This window comes from Sardina pilchardus, chromosome 16, assembly GCF_963854185.1.
Source record: "Sardina pilchardus chromosome 16, fSarPil1.1, whole genome shotgun sequence".
NCBI lineage: Eukaryota > Metazoa > Chordata > Actinopteri > Clupeiformes > Clupeidae > Sardina > Sardina pilchardus.
In genome coordinates this window covers 19,485,917-19,503,891 of record NC_085009.1, presented here as the reverse complement: position 1 = coordinate 19,503,891, position 17,975 = coordinate 19,485,917, and the positions used below count along the sequence as shown (strand labels likewise).

Here is a 17,975-nt window from a genome sequence, read left to right as displayed (position 1 = left end):
AAGTAGCAAAACTGTAGCACATATATTTTCCCAATTGTGCAGAACACATATTTTTAGCAATTAAAATTGTCAGCTAAATGGTCTGTGAATGAACTGGTGATGACATTAGCTCTGTGTCACAGCAAGAGGTCATCTTGATTTTTTTCTCTCTGCACTCACAACTGAGTACACAAGGGTGTAAAAAGCACGTAACGGAACTGAATGAAGTGGTTTGGCTGGATTGTAGGAATGCCCTAAGAACAGCTCCAGGCTATTCAAAACGAATGTGTTCTGGGAGGTTGCCAATGCCATTGAACCATACAGTAGATAAGTTCAATGTCTTTAATGGTAACACAGAGATAAGTAACAAAAGGAAAATCTTTCTGTGTATTTCTGACTTAAGCAATATTAACACTTTTATTATTGTAACACTTTTTTCTATATCATGATTAAATGGATCAGAAATACTACATTATTGAATTAAAAAGATCACTGACTTATGACAGCATATAGAAGCCATTTGTCTGAAATTAGAAAGAGATGGTTAATACACCACAATAATGCATCTATATATCGGCCATATCTTCGGTCATAGTAGACAATTGACCTCTGAAGTTCGCTTACAAAAAAGCTACCATCTTTGCCCAAATAAGGAAAGGACATGTTTTCTATGGGAAAGTAACATGAGCATTTTCAATTATTGCATCTTTTAAATTGTCGCGGGGATGATGACTTTGAAAATGTAGACGTTTATCGCTACACCGTTTTGTCCACTGCCTTCTAGTGGATACTGTGATCTTCGGTAGGTGAAGACGGCACACTTTGATCTTTACTACCCCAGAGTGTAGCGTATGTTGTGTATGGTGTCTTAAGCTGATGGGATCTTGAATATCCCCTTGGGGATCAATAAAGTATCTAGGCTATCTCTATCAGAGCTAACTTACAATGCAACTTGCCATATGCAGTTAGCCTCAATTAACTTCCGGATCTCCTTGTATGGGCAAAGATGGCAGGTTTGGGTCCTTTTTGTAGGCGAACTTCAGAGGTCTATAGCCAAGCCCCTAGCTTGACCTATATCTATTTGATAAATTGAACAATAAAACCCTCCCTGATGAATATAAAAATGCAGGTATTTAGCGGCTATATACTGTATTCATAGAGCTTTTTATGTTTGTTTGTTTTCTTTTATTTTGATTTTTGAAAGGAGGAAGATTTTTTTTAAAAAAACAATATATATTTTCTTATTTTGCTCTCTATATTTAAAATGTATTTTTTAAACACTTGAAAGAATTGTAAAAACATACTATATGTAACTACTATATAATACTATCAACATATTATAGACAATTAGCAAGTAACCTCTTTTAGCCTGCTCTAACTAGCAGCACAAGCTATGCATAAAACTTAATTTCACAAACTTAGAGTACAGATAAAAAAAAAACTCACACAAACACACACAAGGAAAAATGAATGCCCAGAGTAAAAAAAGCTTTACAGTATGTCCCATACTTTGACCAGTACAAAAAGTTCAGTTGCTGCTCTAAATAAAAGATAGAAATGGAACTTGAAATTGGGTGGGTGGACTATATATTTTATCTCAATGAAACAGTTTCTGGTTTATTGGCCGTCATGTAACACTGTCACACAATACAAACACATGGGAGTGGTTGGCAGCATACCACTTGTTTGTGTTTTTCTGAGCTATTCATTGTCATATGATCCACTGTTTTACGATTCAGTTGCGTCACACGCCTCACCCTGCTGAATGCATCCAGGGATGCCGCCAGAAATCTTGGGTCCCATGAAAGATTTAAATTTAGGACTCCCTTAGAATCTCACTAACCCCCCCCCCCCACCCCTGAATGCGTCCACTTTCTAGATAGATAGATAGATAGATAGATAGATAGATACTTTATTGATCCCCAAGGGGAAATTCAAGAAAGGTGTTCAAGAAATTCTAAAGGTGTTCCAAAGTGTTACAGTACCTGTTGAAAGGTGTTGTTGTGATAGTCTGCAATGACAAGCTTAACTGGACTGTGTAAATAACTATGCTGTATGGGTGTGGATGAACAGAGTGACAAGACAGCCACCACGTCACTCAGAACCTGCTGATGTAATTAGACTGCGCAAAGACACAAAAGATGACCAAAAGAGGACCAAAATAGAACAAGTCTGACGAACATTGATGATGGGCAGAGAGCATCTTTTTGTGTGAGATGGAGTACTAAATGGCCAGTATCCTCACCTCCTCATTCAGACAACTCGGACACTCAGAGAGGACGACAGGGCCACATACTCATTGGCCTATTGACAAAAAGGATTTTTCACCCAAGGACTAAACTACAGGTAGGATTTTGGTTATTTCTCAGAAAGACACATACTTAATATTTTTGAAAGACATTATACTTTATATTACTTTCGAATGATCAATTTTTAATTTGTGGATGAAGATATTTAACAAAAAAATACTTAATTACTCAAGTTGATAAACTCACCCGAATGGTTTAGTTTTAATACTATTTTATTCTTGATCACTTATATTTAATGAATGTATTGATTAATCATACATTTAAGTGTGTGGAAATTGTTGTATATACAGACATATGTAGGCTATACATATATATATATATATATATATATATATATATATACAGTGCCTATAGAAAGTTATCATACCCTTTTGAAATAGTTACTTTTTTTGTCTTACAGCCTGAAATCAAAACCCATTTTAAAAAAAAATTCTTTTCCAGTTTTATTTACAAATGTAGCTGTACAACATCAAAATAATGAAAAAAAAGCCAACAGTTCTGAAAATTAATAAAAAATTAAAAACTAGAATAACAGGGTTGGAAAAGTCATCATACCCCTGACTTAATACTTTGTAAAACTTCCTTTTGCTTTCATTACAGCCATCAATCTGTTTGGATATGTCTCTATTATAGCTTTGCACACCTAGATAGGGGAATATTTGCCCAATTTTCCGTGCAGAAATGTTAAAATTTAGTCAAATTATGTAGGGAATGGCGATGGACTGCTCTCTTCAAGTCAATCCACATATTTTCTATAGGATTTAAGTCAGGGCTCTGACTTTGCCACTCAAGGATATTCACCATCCTATCCTTAAGCCACTGCTTTGTTCTTTTGGCAGTATGTTTAGGATTTTTGTCGTGTTGGAAGGCGAATGACCTCCCCATCCTCAGCTGTTTAGGAGAGGGACGCAGGTTTTCCTCAAGAATTTTGGTGTACTTGGCAGCATCCATTTTCCCTTCTATCCTGACCAATTGCCCAGTCCCCGCTGAAGAGAAACATCCCCAAAACATAATGTTGCCCCCACCATGCTTCAAAGTAGGTATGGTGTGTTTTGGGTGTGTTTGGGTGTGTATATTGTGTTTGGTTAGCGCCTGGAGCTCAGTCCAAAAACTTCAATCTTAGTCTCCAAAAAGTTCGATCTTAGTCTCATCTGACCATATAAGCTTTTTCCACATGGTAGCAGAATATTCCAGATGTGTTTTTGCACTGAACTCCAAGCGCAATGTTTGGCGAAAACCAACACAGTACACCACCCAAAACACACCATACCTAGTGTGAAGCATGGTTGGGGCAACATTATGTTGTGGGGATGTTTCTTTTCAGCGGGAACTGGGCAATTGGTCAGGATAGAAGGGAAAATGGATGCTGCCAAATACACCCACATTCTTAAGGAAAACCTGCGTCCCTCTCCTAGACAGCTGAGGATGGGGAGGTCATTCGCCTTCCAACACGACAATAATCCTAAACATACTGCCAAAAGAACAAAGCAGTGGCTTAAGGATAGGATGGTGAATATCCTTGAGTGGCAAAGTCAGAGCCCTGACTTAAATACTATAGAAAATATGTGGATTGACTTGAAGAGAGCAGTCCATCACCATTCCCTACAGAATTTGACTAAATTTTAACATTTCTGTACGGAAAATTGGGCAAATATTCCCCTATCTAGGTGTGCAAAGCTATAATAGAGACATATCCAAACAGATTGATGGCTGTAATGAAAGCAAAAGGAAGCTTTACAAAGTATTAAGTCAGGGGTATGATGACTTTTCCAACCCTGTTATTCTAGTTTTTCATTTTTTATTAATTTTCAGAACTGTTTACTTTTTTTTCATTATTTTGATGTTGTACAGCTAAATTTGTTAATAAAACTGGAAAAGATTTTTTTAAAAATGGGTTTTGATTTCAGGCTGTAAGACAAAAAAAGTAACTATTTCAAAAGGGTATGATGACTTTCTATAGGCACTGTATATATATGAATTCATTCCTTAATTGCTATTTTTTTTTATTGTGGTGTATTAACCATCTCTTTCTTATTTCAGACAAACTGATACAAATGGCCGTCCAAATACTGTCCATAGGTCAGTGATATTTCTTGACCACTTTTTAATGTATTAACGTAGTATCTCTGATCCATTAGATTATGGTATAGGAAAATGTCTTTAATAATAATAATAATAATGTGTTCTACACAGTTGGAAACATTATATGCAACAGTTTCACTAGGCTATTTTGATAAGCATAGTAGGGCTAAAACTTGTGCCTTGACCTATCTCAATTAGACCAAGTTGTCTAACTCCAGTGCTCAATACTTTGATTGACATTATCTGGTCAATGTGCTCTACATTGAAGCTTGTCCCCTATTTCGTCCTGTTATATTTCTTCATTTCCATCAATAAGGTTACTAACTGATTACTTCTGTACAGGTTTCGTCCTGCTACTACTGTGCCATCCCATCAATGGTTTACCAAGCCGCCCCAACTCCAACATTGAGTTCAACAGCGACGTAGAGCAGTCACACCTCTTGCTGAGAGAGAGAAGCTCTCACACAGCGTTTGACTCCAGACACAATGGTCACACAGAAAATGGGCTGCTTGAGGAAGATTCTGAATTCATGTTGGTCACCCCAACAAGCAAGTCCGGCCCCAGAATTGAATTGCGTGCCCTTGCCTCAAAGGAGGAAGGCCTATCTGCCAAGAAGAAGTCTTCAGACAGCCTGTCACGATTTCTGCGGGAAACTGTAGAGGAGGGTTCAGGCCAATCAGAAGGTAACCAATCAAATATTTCTATACAAGTAAGCTAAGGTGTTAATTTCCTCAGGTACCTGAGTGGATTTTCAGTTTTTAATCTCATTATTCTGTTTGTGTTTATTTGACTGAAAATGCAAAAAAAATGCACACTCATGAAAGTGAAAAATCACACTGAAATCACTCGTTGATTTTTCAGACACAACAACGGCAACAACAGCAGCAGCAGCAACAACAACAACAGCATCTCCAATAACCACTCCACGTTACATAGTTGCAATGACCTTTGCGATGACCAGAACCTACATTGCTGATTACAACAACCCTCAAACTCAAGCTTACCAGACGCTGGTTGCTTCCATTGTTACCTGGGTAAGGCTAATTTACAAATACTGTTTCAGTCTCTTCAAGGCATTTGATTCACCTAAAATACAAAACATGAGTTACATTTGAGAATAATAACACATGCAATCATTTTTATAATAAGACAGATGTCTGTAATGCCGTAAGACTGGCTTTGTTGCCACTGTAGTCTAATGATAATTCTGTGTTCCACAGTCGGAACCAATCTACAAAGCGAAGTATGGGTCAAGGTTCTTCCGAGTTGCTGTCAAGTCGCTGAGGTAAGTTAGGCCCAATTCATTTTCTCCAACAACCAGTTATTTTGCATAGAGCAATGACCATGGCAATGGTCAAAGTCGAGCGTTAAACAAACACGTTCATAATGTCTTTCTTTTTTCTCTTTTTCTAAACAGGGCCGTGACCCGCTATCGCGCAGACAACACAGAGGCAGAGATAGATGTGGAGTTTGATCAGTCTGTGCCAGATATTGTCCCTGAGACAACGGAGGTGCTCCAGCAACTGCAAGAAGCGGCCAGCCCCGCCGACCTGTCTGTGGATACAAGCACCATCTCCGTTCTCCGTGAGTTTAACTCGTTTTTCAACAAAGCTAACTATCAAGCGACAGACCAGATCTGTTATCTGTTTTATTTCATTTGATGCTCACACACAGACACACACACACACATACACACACAAACACACACACACACACACACACACACACACACACACACACATATATATAGTACACACACACACACACACACACGCACACACACACAGACACAGACACAGACACAGACACACACACACACACACACAGTCACTTACCACAGGTTCTTTTGTGTGTATTTTTTTCCACAGATGAGCCAAAGGTGATGGCCAATGTTCAGTTCACTACCACCAATGGGACTACTTCTACCGTTACGCTGGCCGCTGTCAACTCAACTGCCTACCGTGACACAACATCCAGAATTAAATCCGAGGTAAGTGTGATAATAAAGTTATGTGAAAATAGGAGATTGCATTGATTATACACTGTTTGTCTGGCAAAGGAAGGAGTTAGTTAAGTCTAAATATAAAGTATAGAGGTTACATACTGTAGGCCAATACATTATCAAAATCATCATTATAATAAGTACACGTTTAAGTCATTCTAACTCTATTCTAGTCTATAGTCAGTTGTCGCTTGCAGTCTGAATGAAGCTTAACTGTTGTTTCCCCTTTTCAGTTGGAGCCCTTCTTTCTGGAAGATTACTCTACAAACTTTGTCTCTTTGAACCCCACAACATATGCGTAAGTATGTTTTAATAATCTTTTATTGATATTGTATATAGATATGCTATCCCCAAAATATACACAGGCAACACTTATGAACCCAGTATCCATGAATCATTATGAACACATTCATTAGGGTGCTATAAAGCATTCATAACACCCCTCATAATTATTAGTATACGTTTATATGTAACTTCTGCACACAGTCATGACTGCATTGCTTAAGTTATGCTATTGAAATATCACAATGCTTATTCTACAATACTGCAACCCAGAGAGTAGTCATAGACATTTTAGTGACAATCCTTACAACTATAATACATTGGGTTACTTTATAATCCTTAATGAATGTGTTCATAATCCTTTATGGATACAGAGTGTCATCACTAAACAAGTAAAAACAAAAAACTAACACTAGTATCAATGTTATTTTGACATGTATGTTCTAAATTCATTTTCAAATAAATATCCCATTGAATTGTACTTGGCTACTACTCGTGTCAACTCATCAAGAGAAACCTTATTAATTCACCACTGTTTTCGTCCACAGTGATGGGACAGTTTTCGCGAACTCCTATGTGACCCAGTCAAACCTGTACTTCACATACAACGCTACATTGCCAAGTGCAACCGCCATATACAACACCATGGTGCGAGCAGCAGCAAGTGGCAACCTGACTATTAACATTGTCTCTGTGAATGGCACAGGTGAGTTTATTTGAGCACTACATCCAATCCAATCATTTCTTTACTGACAGCCATCGCTAATGTCTTTGTGAGTGCTACAGTATATGGAGATATTGAGTGCCAGCGGTCTAGATTTCTAATATGACTGCATCTCTTTTTTGTGATCCAATGCTTGTTGTCAAAGAATTTTCATCTTATCCAGTATTGCCCTGCCTAAACCATTAACGGTGTTATTACATCACAGTCTTTTCTGTCCTAATATGAGGACGAATGACATTTTGAGTTAATCTGGGGTGTTGTCCACCTAACATTGTTTCTGTCTCGCCCTGCAGCCGTCAGCTCAGGAAGCATCACCAGCAGGATCAGTCTTGGAACCACCTTCAGCCTGACCCTTCTGGCCGTCATTGCCACGCAGTCCTGGTAGACGCCCAGCCCCCCCCCACCCCCCCAATCAACTCCACATGAAGGAAATGTTTCCACCTTTGATGGGCATCGCATGAACATTTGCACAGCCCTGACTGAATGAAGACCTGGAAACAAAAGAAAAGGTCTTACAATGAATGGACTTTGTTTTTTATTGAAATAACCAATGGTAGGACTGTATGGTTATGTAGTGTGAACAATGCAATGTTATCTATTTATAACGTTATTTTTCTATTTATTTATTGGATGTAGCATATCAATTGTGAGGAGTATGTATTATGTTGGAACAAGAGAGAATGTGTATGGTGTCTGTATGTGAGTGAGTGTGTGTGTGTGCGTGTGTGTGTGTGTGTGTATGTGTGTGTGTGTGTGTGTGTGTGTGTGTGTGTGTGTGTGTGTGTGTGTGTGTGTGTGTGTGTGTGTGTGTGTGTGTGTGTGTGTGTTTGTTTGTGTGTGTGTCTTTGTATTTATTTAAGTTTATATGTTGCACTTTAGCCAGTTTCCATATGTTTTATAGAGGTTTATTATGGTCATGTGATCAATAGAAAATGCCTGGTGCACTTTCAGGTCTCTGACAGAAATATGTGTATAATGAAATAAAAATATGAATGCAAGAGCAAAATGATGCAGCTTTCCCACCCGTGCATTTTTTCCCACACATACAGTACTCTATAGCCGCTTTCAGATAGACGTGTATTTCCGCAATGTTCACAAACTTTTATATGGCAGGATTTTTTTGTTGTTGTGCTGTCTGAATTCATATGTCTGTATATCTACCTCCTGCCGACCTAGTCATGTTTCTGTAATGTTGCCGCCACAGCTACCATGTGAATGCAATCGCGGAAAAAATCTGCACTTGCCAGTGATGATCAAGGGAAACGGCTGCATGCAGCATTCAGTTTGTATCAGTGTGTACAGGGATACTGCAAAGACAAAGGGTGCTGGTATTAAAGGAAAAGGAAAGAAGCAAAGGAGTCTTGATGGGAAAACACAGCATTAACACTAGACCTGCACAGAAATAAGTAATCATGGCTTGAAAGCAGAGGACATTGGCCAAACTGCCAATTAAGGTATTAAAGGGTGACTAGAACTGGAGCTAGATAGCTAGGTCTGTTTGAGATAGGTCATGGCATAAGACTTAAGTCTCCTGCTTATCAAAAGTAGCAAAACTGTAGCACATATATTTTCCCAATTGTGCAGAACACATATTTTTAGCAATTAAAATTGTCAGCTAAATGGTCTGTGAATGAACTGGTGATGACATTAGCTCTGTGTCACAGCAAGAGGTCATCTTGATTTTTTTCTCTCTGCACTCACAACTGAGTACACAAGGGTGTAAAAAGCACGTAGCGGAACTGAATGAAGTGGTTTGGCTGGATTGTAGGAATGCCCTAAGAACAGCTCCAGGCTATTCAAAACGAATGTGTTCTGGGAGGTTGCCAATGCCATTGAACCATACAGTAGATAAGTTCAATGTCTTTAATGGTAACACAGAGATAAGTAACAAAAGGAAAATCTTTCTGTGTATTTCTGACTTAAGCAATATTAACACTTTTATTATTATAACATTTTTTTCTATATCATGATTAAATGGATCAGAAATACTACATTATTGAATTAAAAAGATCACTGACTTATGACAGCATATAGAAGCCATTTGTCTGAAATTAGAAAGAGATGGTTAATACACCACAATAATGCATCTATATATCGGCCATATCTTCGGTCATAGTAGACAATTGACCTCTGAAGTTCGCTTACAAAAAAGCTACCATCTTTGCCCAAATAAGGAAAGGACATGTTTTCTATGGGAAAGTAACATGAGCATTTTCAATTATTGCATCTTTTAAATTGTCGCGGGGATGATGACTTTGAAAATGTAGACGTTTATCGCTACACCGTTTTGTCCACTGCCTTCTAGTGGATACTGTGATCTTCGGTAGGTGAAGACGGCACACTTTGATCTTTACTACCCCAGAGTGTAGCGTATGTTGTGTATGGTGTCTTAAGCTGATGGGATCTTGAATATCCCCTTGGGGATCAATAAAGTATCTAGGCTATCTCTATCAGAGCTAACTTACAATGCAACTTGCCATATGGAGTTAGCCTCAATTAACTTCCGGATCTCCTTGTATGGGCAAAGATGGCAGGTTTGGGTCCTTTTTGTAGGCGAACTTCAGAGGTCTATAGCCAAGCCCCTAGCTTGACCTATATCTATTTGATAAATTGAACAATAAAACCCTCCCTGATGAATATAAAAATGCAGGTATTTAGCGGCTATATACTGTATTTATAGAGCTTTTTATGTTTGTTTGTTTTCTTTTATTTTGATTTTTGAAAGGAGGAAGATTTTTAAAAAAAAACAATATATATTTTCTGATTTTGCTCTCTATATTTAAAATGTATTTTTTAAACACTTGAAAGAATTGTAAAAACATACTATATGTAACTACTATATAATACTATCAACATATTATAGACAATTAGCAAGTAACCTCTTTTAGCCTGCTCTAACTAGCAGCACAAGCTATGCATAAAACTTAATTTCACAAACTTAGAGTACAGATAAAAAAAAACACACACAAACACACACAAGGAAAAATGAATGCCCAGAGTAAAAAAAGCTTTACAGTATGTCCCATACTTTGACCAGTACAAAAAGTTCAGTTGTTGGTGTAAGCACTCTGTACTACTGCTCTAAATAAAAGATAGAAATGGAACTTGAAATTGGGTGGGTGGACTATATATTTTATCTCAATGAAACAGTTTCTGGTTTATTGGCCGTCATGTAACACTGTCACACAATACAAACACATGGGAGTGGTTGGCAGCATACCACTTGTTTGTGTTTTTCTGAGCTATTCATTGTCATATGATCCACTGTTTTACGATTCAGTTGCGTCACACGCCTCACCCTGCTGAATGCGTCCAGGGATGCCGCCAGAAATCTTGGGCCCCATGAAAGATTTAAAATTAGGACTCCCTTAGAATCTCACTAACCCCCCCCCCCACCCCTGAATGCGTCCACTTTCTAGATAGATAGATAGATAGATAGATAGATAGATACTTTATTGATCCCCAAGGGGAAATTCAAGAAAGGTGTTCAAGAAATTCTAAAGGTGTTCCAAAGTGTTACAGTACCTGTTGAAAGGTGTTATTGTGATAGTCTGCAATGACAAGCTTAACTGGACTGTGTAAATAACTATGCTGTATGGGTGTGGATGAACAGAGTGACAAGACAGCCACCACGTCACTCAGAACCTGCTGATGTAATTAGACTGCGCAAAGACACAAAAGATGACCAAAAGAGGACCAAAATAGAACAAGTCTGACGAACATTGATGATGGGCAGAGAGCATCTTTTTGTGTGAGATGGAGTACTAAATGGCCAGTATCCTCACCTCCTCATTCAGACAACTCGGACACTCAGAGAGGACGACAGGGTCACATACTCATTGGCCTATTGACAAAAAGGATTTTTCACCCAAGGACTAAACTACAGGTAGGATTTTGGTTATTTCTCAGAAAGACACATACCTAATATTTTTGAAAGACATTATACTTTATATTACTTTCGAATGATCAATTTTTAATTTGTGGATGAAGATATTTAACACATAGAAAAAAAGACTTAATTACTCAAGTTGATAAACTCACCCGAATGGTTTAGTTTTAATACTATTTTATTCTTGATCACTTATATTTAATGAATGTATTGATTAATCATACATTTAAGTTTGTGGAAATTGTTGTATATACAGACATATGTAGGCTATACATATATATATATATATATATATATATATGATTTCATTCCTTAATTGCTATTTTTTTTTATTGTGGTGTATTAACCATCTCTTTCTTATTTCAGACAAACTGATACAAATGGCCGTCCAAATACTGTCCATAGGTCAGTGATATTTCTTGACCACTTTTTAATGTATTAACGTAGTATCTCTGATCCATTAGATTATGGTATAGGAAAATGTCTTTAATAATAATAATAATAATGTGTTCTACACAGTTGGAAACATTGTATATGCAACAGTTTCACTAGGCTATTTTGATAAGCATAGTAGGGCTAAAACTTGTGCCTTGACCTATCTCAATTAGACCAAGTTGTCTAACTCCAGTTGTCAATACTTTGATTGACATTATCTGGTCAATGTGCTCTACATTGAAGCTTGTCCCCTATTTCGTCCTGTTATATTTCTTCATTTCCATCAATAAGGTTACTAACTGATTACTTTTGTACAGGTTTCGTCCTGCTACTACTGTGCCATCCCATCAATGGTTTACCAAGCCGGCCCAACTCCAACATTGAGTTCAACAGCGACGTAGAGCAGTCACACCTCTTGCTGAGAGAGAGAAGCTCTCACACTGCGTTTGACTCCAGACAAAATGGTCACACAGAGAATGGGCTGCTTGAGGAAGATTCTGAATTCATGTTGGTCACCCCAACAAGCAAGTCCGGCCCCAGAATTGAATTGCGTGCCCTTGCCTCAAAGGAGGAAGGCCTATCTGCCAAGAAGAAGTCTTCAGACAGCCTGTCACGATTTCTGCGGGAAACTGTAGAGGAGGGTTCAGGCCAATCAGAAGGTAACCAATCAAATATTTCTATACAAGTAAGCTAAGGTGTTAATTTCCTCAGGTACCTAAGTGGATTTTCAGTTTTTAATCTCATTATTCTGTTTGTGTTTATTTGACTGAAAATGCAAAAAAAATGCACACTGAAATCACACTGAAATCACTCGTTGATTTTTCAGACACAACAACGGCAACAACAGCAGCAGCAGCAACAACAACAACAGCATCTCCAATAACCACTCCACGTTACATAGTTGCAATGACCTTTGCGATGACCAGAACCTACATTGCTGATTACAACAACCCTCAAACTCAAGCTTACCAGACGCTGGTTGCTTCCATTGTTACCTGGGTAAGGCTAATTTACAAATACTGTTTCAGTCTCTTCAAGGCATTTGATTCACCTAAAATACAAAACATGAGTTACATTTGAGAATAATAACACATGCAATCATTTTTATAATAAGACAGATGTCTGTAATGCCGTAAGACTGGCTTTGTTGCCACTGTAGTCTAATGATAATTCTGTGTTCCACAGTCGGAACCAATCTACAAAGCGAAGTATGGGTCAAGGTTCTTCCGAGTTGCTGTCAAGTCGCTGAGGTAAGTTAGGCCCAATTCATTTTCTCCAACAACCAGTTATTTTGCATAGAGCAATGACCATGGCAATGGTCAAAGTCGAGCGTTAAACAAACACGTTCATAATGTCTTTCTTTTTTCTCTTTTTCTAAACAGGGCCGTGACCCGCTATCGCGCAGACAACACAGAGGCAGAGATAGATGTGGAGTTTGATCAGTCTGTGCCAGATATTGTCCCTGAGACAACGGAGGTGCTCCAGCAACTGCAAGAAGCGGCCAGCCCCGCCGACCTGTCTGTGGATACAAGCACCATCTCCGTTCTCCGTGAGTTTAACTCGTTTTTCAACAAAGCTAACTATCAAGCGACAGACCAGATCTGTTATCTGTTTTATTTCATTTGATGCTCACACACAGACACACACACACACATACACACACAAACACACACACACACACGAACACACACACACATATATACAGTACACACACACACACACACACGCACACACACACAGACACAGACACAGACACACACACACACACACACAGTCACTTACCACAGGTTCTTTTGTGTGTATTTTTTTCCACAGATGAGCCAAAGGTGATGGCCAATGTTCAGTTCACTACCACCAATGGGACTACTTCTACCGTTACGCTGGCCGCTGTCAACTCAACTGCCTACCGTGACACAACATCCAGAATTAAATCCGAGGTAAGTGTGATAATAAAGTTATGTGAAAATAGGAGATTGCATTGATTATACACTGTTTGTCTGGCAAAGGAAGGAGTTAGTTAAGTCTAAATATAAAGTATAGGGGTTACATACTGTAGGCCAATACATTATCAAAATCATCATTATAATAAGTACACGTTTAAGTCATTCTAACTCTATTCTAGTCTATAGTCAGTTGTCGCTTGCAGTCTGAATGAAGCTTAACTGTTGTTTCCCCTGTTCAGTTGGAGCCCTTCTTTCTGGAAGATTACTCTACAAACTTTGTCTCTTTGAACCCCACAACATATGCGTAAGTATGTTTTAATAATCTTTTATTGATATTGTATATAGATATGCTATCCCCAAAATATACACAGGCAACACTTATGAACCCAGTATCCATGAATCATTATGAACACATTCATTAGGGTGCTATAAAGCATTCATAACACCCCTCATAATTATTAGTATACGTTTATATGTAACTTCTGCACACAGTCATGACTGCATTGCTTAAGTTATATGCTATTGAAATATCACAATGCTTATTCTACAATACTGCAACCCAGAGAGTAGTCATAGACATTTTAGTGACAATCCTTACAATTATAATACATTGGGTTACTTTATAATCCTTAATGAATGTGTTCATAATCCTTTATGGATACAGAGTGTCATCACTAAACAAGTAAAAACAAAAAACTAACACTAGTATCAATGTTATTTTGACATGTATGTTCTAAATTCATTTTCAAATAAATATCCCATTGAATTGTACTTGGCTACTACTCGTGTCAACTCATCAAGAGAAACCTTATTAATTCACCACTGTTTTCTTCCACAGTGATGGGACAGTTTTCGCGAACTCCTATGTGACCCAGTCAAACCTGTACTTCACATACAACGCTACATTGCCAAGTGCAACCGCCATATACAACACCATGGTGCGAGCAGCAGCAAGTGGCAACCTGACTATTAACATTGTCTCTGTGAATGGCACAGGTGAGTTTATTTGAGCACTACATCCAATCCAATCATTTCTTTACTGACAGCCATCGCTAATGTCTTTGTGAGTGCTACAGTATATGGAGATATTGAGTGCCAGCGGTCTAGATTTCTAATATGACTGCATCTCTTTTTTGTGATCCAATGCTTGTTGTCAAAGAATTTTCATCTTATCCAGTATTGCCCTGCCTAAACCATTAACGGTGTTATTACATCACAGTCTTTTCTGTCCTAATATGAGGACGAATGACATTTTGAGTTAATCTGGGGTGTTGTCCACCTAACATTGTTTCTGTCTCGCCCTGCAGCCGTCAGCTCAGGAAGCATCACCAGCAGGATCAGTCTTGGAACCACCTTCAGCCTGACCCTTCTGGCCGTCATTGCCACGCAGTCCTGGTAGACGCCCAGTCCCCCCCCACCCCCCCAATCAACTCCACATGAAGGAAATGTTTCCACCTTTGATGGGCATTGCATGAACATTTGCACAGCCCTGACTGAATGAAGACCTGGAAACAAAAGAAAAGGTCTTACAATGAATGGACTTTGTTTTTTATTGAAATAACCAATGGTAGGACTGTATGGTTATGTAGTGTGAACAATGCAATGTTATCTATTTATAACGTTATTTTTCTATTTATTTATTGGATGTAGCATATCAATTGTGAGGAGTATGTATTATGTTGGAACAAGAGAGAATGTGTATGGTGTCTGTATGTGAGTGAGTGTGTGTGTGTGCGTGTGTGTGTGTGTGTGTGTGTGTGTGTGTGTGTGTGTGTGTGTGTGTGTGTGTGTGTGTTTGTTTGTGTGTGTGTCTTTGTATTTATTTAAGTTTATATGTTGCACTTTAGCCAGTTTCCATATGTTTTATAGAGGTTTATTATGGTCATGTGATCAATAGAAAATGCCTGGTGCACTTTCAGGTCTCTGACAGAAATATGTGTATAATGAAATAAAAATATGAATGCAAGAGCAAAATGATGCAGCTTTCCCACCCGTGCATTTTTTCCCACACATACAGTACTCTATAGCCGCTTTCAGATAGACGTGTATTTCCGCAAAGTTCACAAACTTTTATATGGCAGGATTTTTTGTTGTTGTTGTGCTGTCTGAATTCATATGTCTGTATATCTACCTCCTGCCGACCTAGTCATGTTTCTGTAATGTTGCCGCCACAGCTACCATGTGAATGCAATCGCGGAAAAAATCTGCACTTGCCAGTGATGATCAAGGGAAACGGCTGCATGCAGCATTCAGTTTGTATCAGTGTGTACAGGGATACTGCAAAGACAAAGGGTGCTGGTATTAAAGGAAAAGGAAAGAAGCAAAGGAGTCTTGATGGGAAAACACAGCATTAACACTAGACCTGCACAGAAATAAGTAATCATGGCTTGAAAGCAGAGGACATTGGCCAAACTGCCAATTAAGGTATTAAAGGGTGACTAGAACTGGAGCTAGATAGCTAGGTCTGTTTGAGATAGGTCATGGCATAAGACTTAAGTCTCCTGCTTATCAAAAGTAGTAAAACTGTAGCACATATATTTTCCCAATTGTGCAGAACACATATTTTTAGCAATTAAAGTTGTCAGCTAAATGGTCTGTGAATGAACTGGTGATGACATTAGCTCTGTGTCACACCAAGAGGTCATCTTGATTTTTTTCTCTCTGCACTCACAACTGAGTACACAAGGGTGTAAAAAGCACGTAGCGGAACTGAATGAAGTGGTTTGGCTGGATTGTAGGAATGCCCTAAGAACAGCTCCAGGCTATTCAAAACGAATGTGTTCTGGGAGGTTGCCGATGCCATTGAACCATACAGTAGATAAGTTCAATGTCTTTAATGGTAACACAGAGATAAGTGACAAAAGGAAAATCTTTCTGTGTATTTCTGACTTAAGCAATATTAACACTTTTATTATTGTAGGCCTAACACTTTTTTCTATACCATGATTTAATGGATCAGAAATACTACATTATTGAATTAAAAAGAGGTCAAGAAATATCACTGACTTATGACAGCATATAGAAGCCATTTGTCTGAAATTAGAAAGAGATGGTTAATACACCACAATAATGCATCTATATATTGGCCATATCTTCGGTCATAGTAGACAATTGACCTCTGAAGTTTGCTTACAAAAAAGCTACCATCCCTTGCCCAAATAAGGAGATAAGGACATTTTTTTCTATGGAAAAGTAATATGAGAATTTTCAATTATTGCATCTTTTAAATTGTCGCGGGGATGATGACTTGAGAGTGTAGCGTATGTTGTGTGTGTTGTCTTAAGCTGATGGGATCTTGAATTTCCCCTTGGGAATCAATAAAGTATCTACTATCTATATCTATCTATCAGAGCTAACTTACAATGCAACTTGCCATATGCAATTAACCTCAATTAACTTCCGGATCTCCGTATATGGGCAAAGATGGCAGGTTTGGGTCCTTTTTGTAGGCGAACTTCAGAGGTCTATAGCCAAGCCCCTAGCTTGACCTATATCTATTTAATAAATTGAACAATAAAACCCTCCCTGATGAATATAAAAATGCAAGTATTTAGCGGCTATATATCTATAGGCTTCCCAGATTCTAAAACGACAGAGCTTTTTATGTTTGTTTGTTTTCTTTTATTTTGATTTTTGAAAGGAGGAAGAATTTTTTTAAAAAACAATATTTATTTTTTTATTTTGTTCTCTATATTTAAAACATACTATATGTAACTACTATATAATACTATCAACATATTATAGACAATTAGCAAGTAACCTCTTTTAGCCTGCTCCATTTAGCAGCACAAGTATAAAACTTAATTACACAGACTTAAAGTACAGATAAAAAAAACACACACACACAACGTATAACATACAAACACACACAAGGAAAAATGAATGCCCAGAGTAAAAAAAGCTTTACAGTATGTCCCATACTTTGACCAGTACAAAAAGTTCAGTTGTTGGTGTAAGCACTCTGTACTACTGCTCTAAATAAAAGATTGAAATGGAACTTGAAATTGGGTGGGTGGTCGACTACAGCATATAGTTTATCTCAATGAAACAGTTTCTGGTTTATTGGCCGTCATGTAACTCTGTCAAACAATACAAACACATGGGAGTGGTTGGCAGCATACCACTTGTTTGTGTTTTTCTGAGCTATTCATTGTCATATGATCCACTGATTTACGATTCAGTTGCGTCACACGCCTCACCCTGCTGAATGCGTCCAGGGATGCCGCCAGAAATCTTGGGCCCCATGAAAGATTTAAATTTAGGACTCCCTTAGAATCTTACTAACCCCCCCCCCCCTGGCGGCACCCCTGAATGCGTCCACTTTCTAGA

General features: G+C 38.2%; 2 protein-coding genes across 2 annotated transcripts; both read left to right on the top strand.

Annotated features, from left to right (window-relative positions):
• Positions 1-4,331: 4,331 nt before the first annotated feature.
• On the top strand, positions 4,332-8,388 carry LOC134060370 (uncharacterized). The gene is made up of 9 exons (XM_062517059.1): positions 4,332-4,367; positions 4,713-5,054; positions 5,233-5,405; positions 5,592-5,656; positions 5,789-5,955; positions 6,240-6,361; positions 6,607-6,671; positions 7,204-7,361; positions 7,673-8,388. Exons 1-9 carry the CDS (start codon positions 4,343-4,345, stop codon positions 7,762-7,764), a joined length of 1,209 nt encoding a protein of 402 aa, XP_062373043.1. The 5' UTR covers positions 4,332-4,342; the 3' UTR covers positions 7,765-8,388.
• Positions 8,389-11,247: 2,859 nt separating this feature from the next.
• LOC134060401 (uncharacterized) lies at positions 11,248-15,623 on the top strand. The gene is made up of 10 exons (XM_062517100.1): positions 11,248-11,265; positions 11,635-11,673; positions 12,021-12,362; positions 12,530-12,702; positions 12,889-12,953; positions 13,086-13,252; positions 13,519-13,640; positions 13,886-13,950; positions 14,485-14,642; positions 14,954-15,623. The coding sequence occupies exons 2-10, from the start codon at positions 11,649-11,651 to the stop codon at positions 15,043-15,045; spliced, it is 1,209 nt and encodes a 402-aa protein (XP_062373084.1). The 5' UTR covers positions 11,248-11,265; positions 11,635-11,648; the 3' UTR covers positions 15,046-15,623.
• Positions 15,624-17,975: the final 2,352 nt, after the last annotated feature.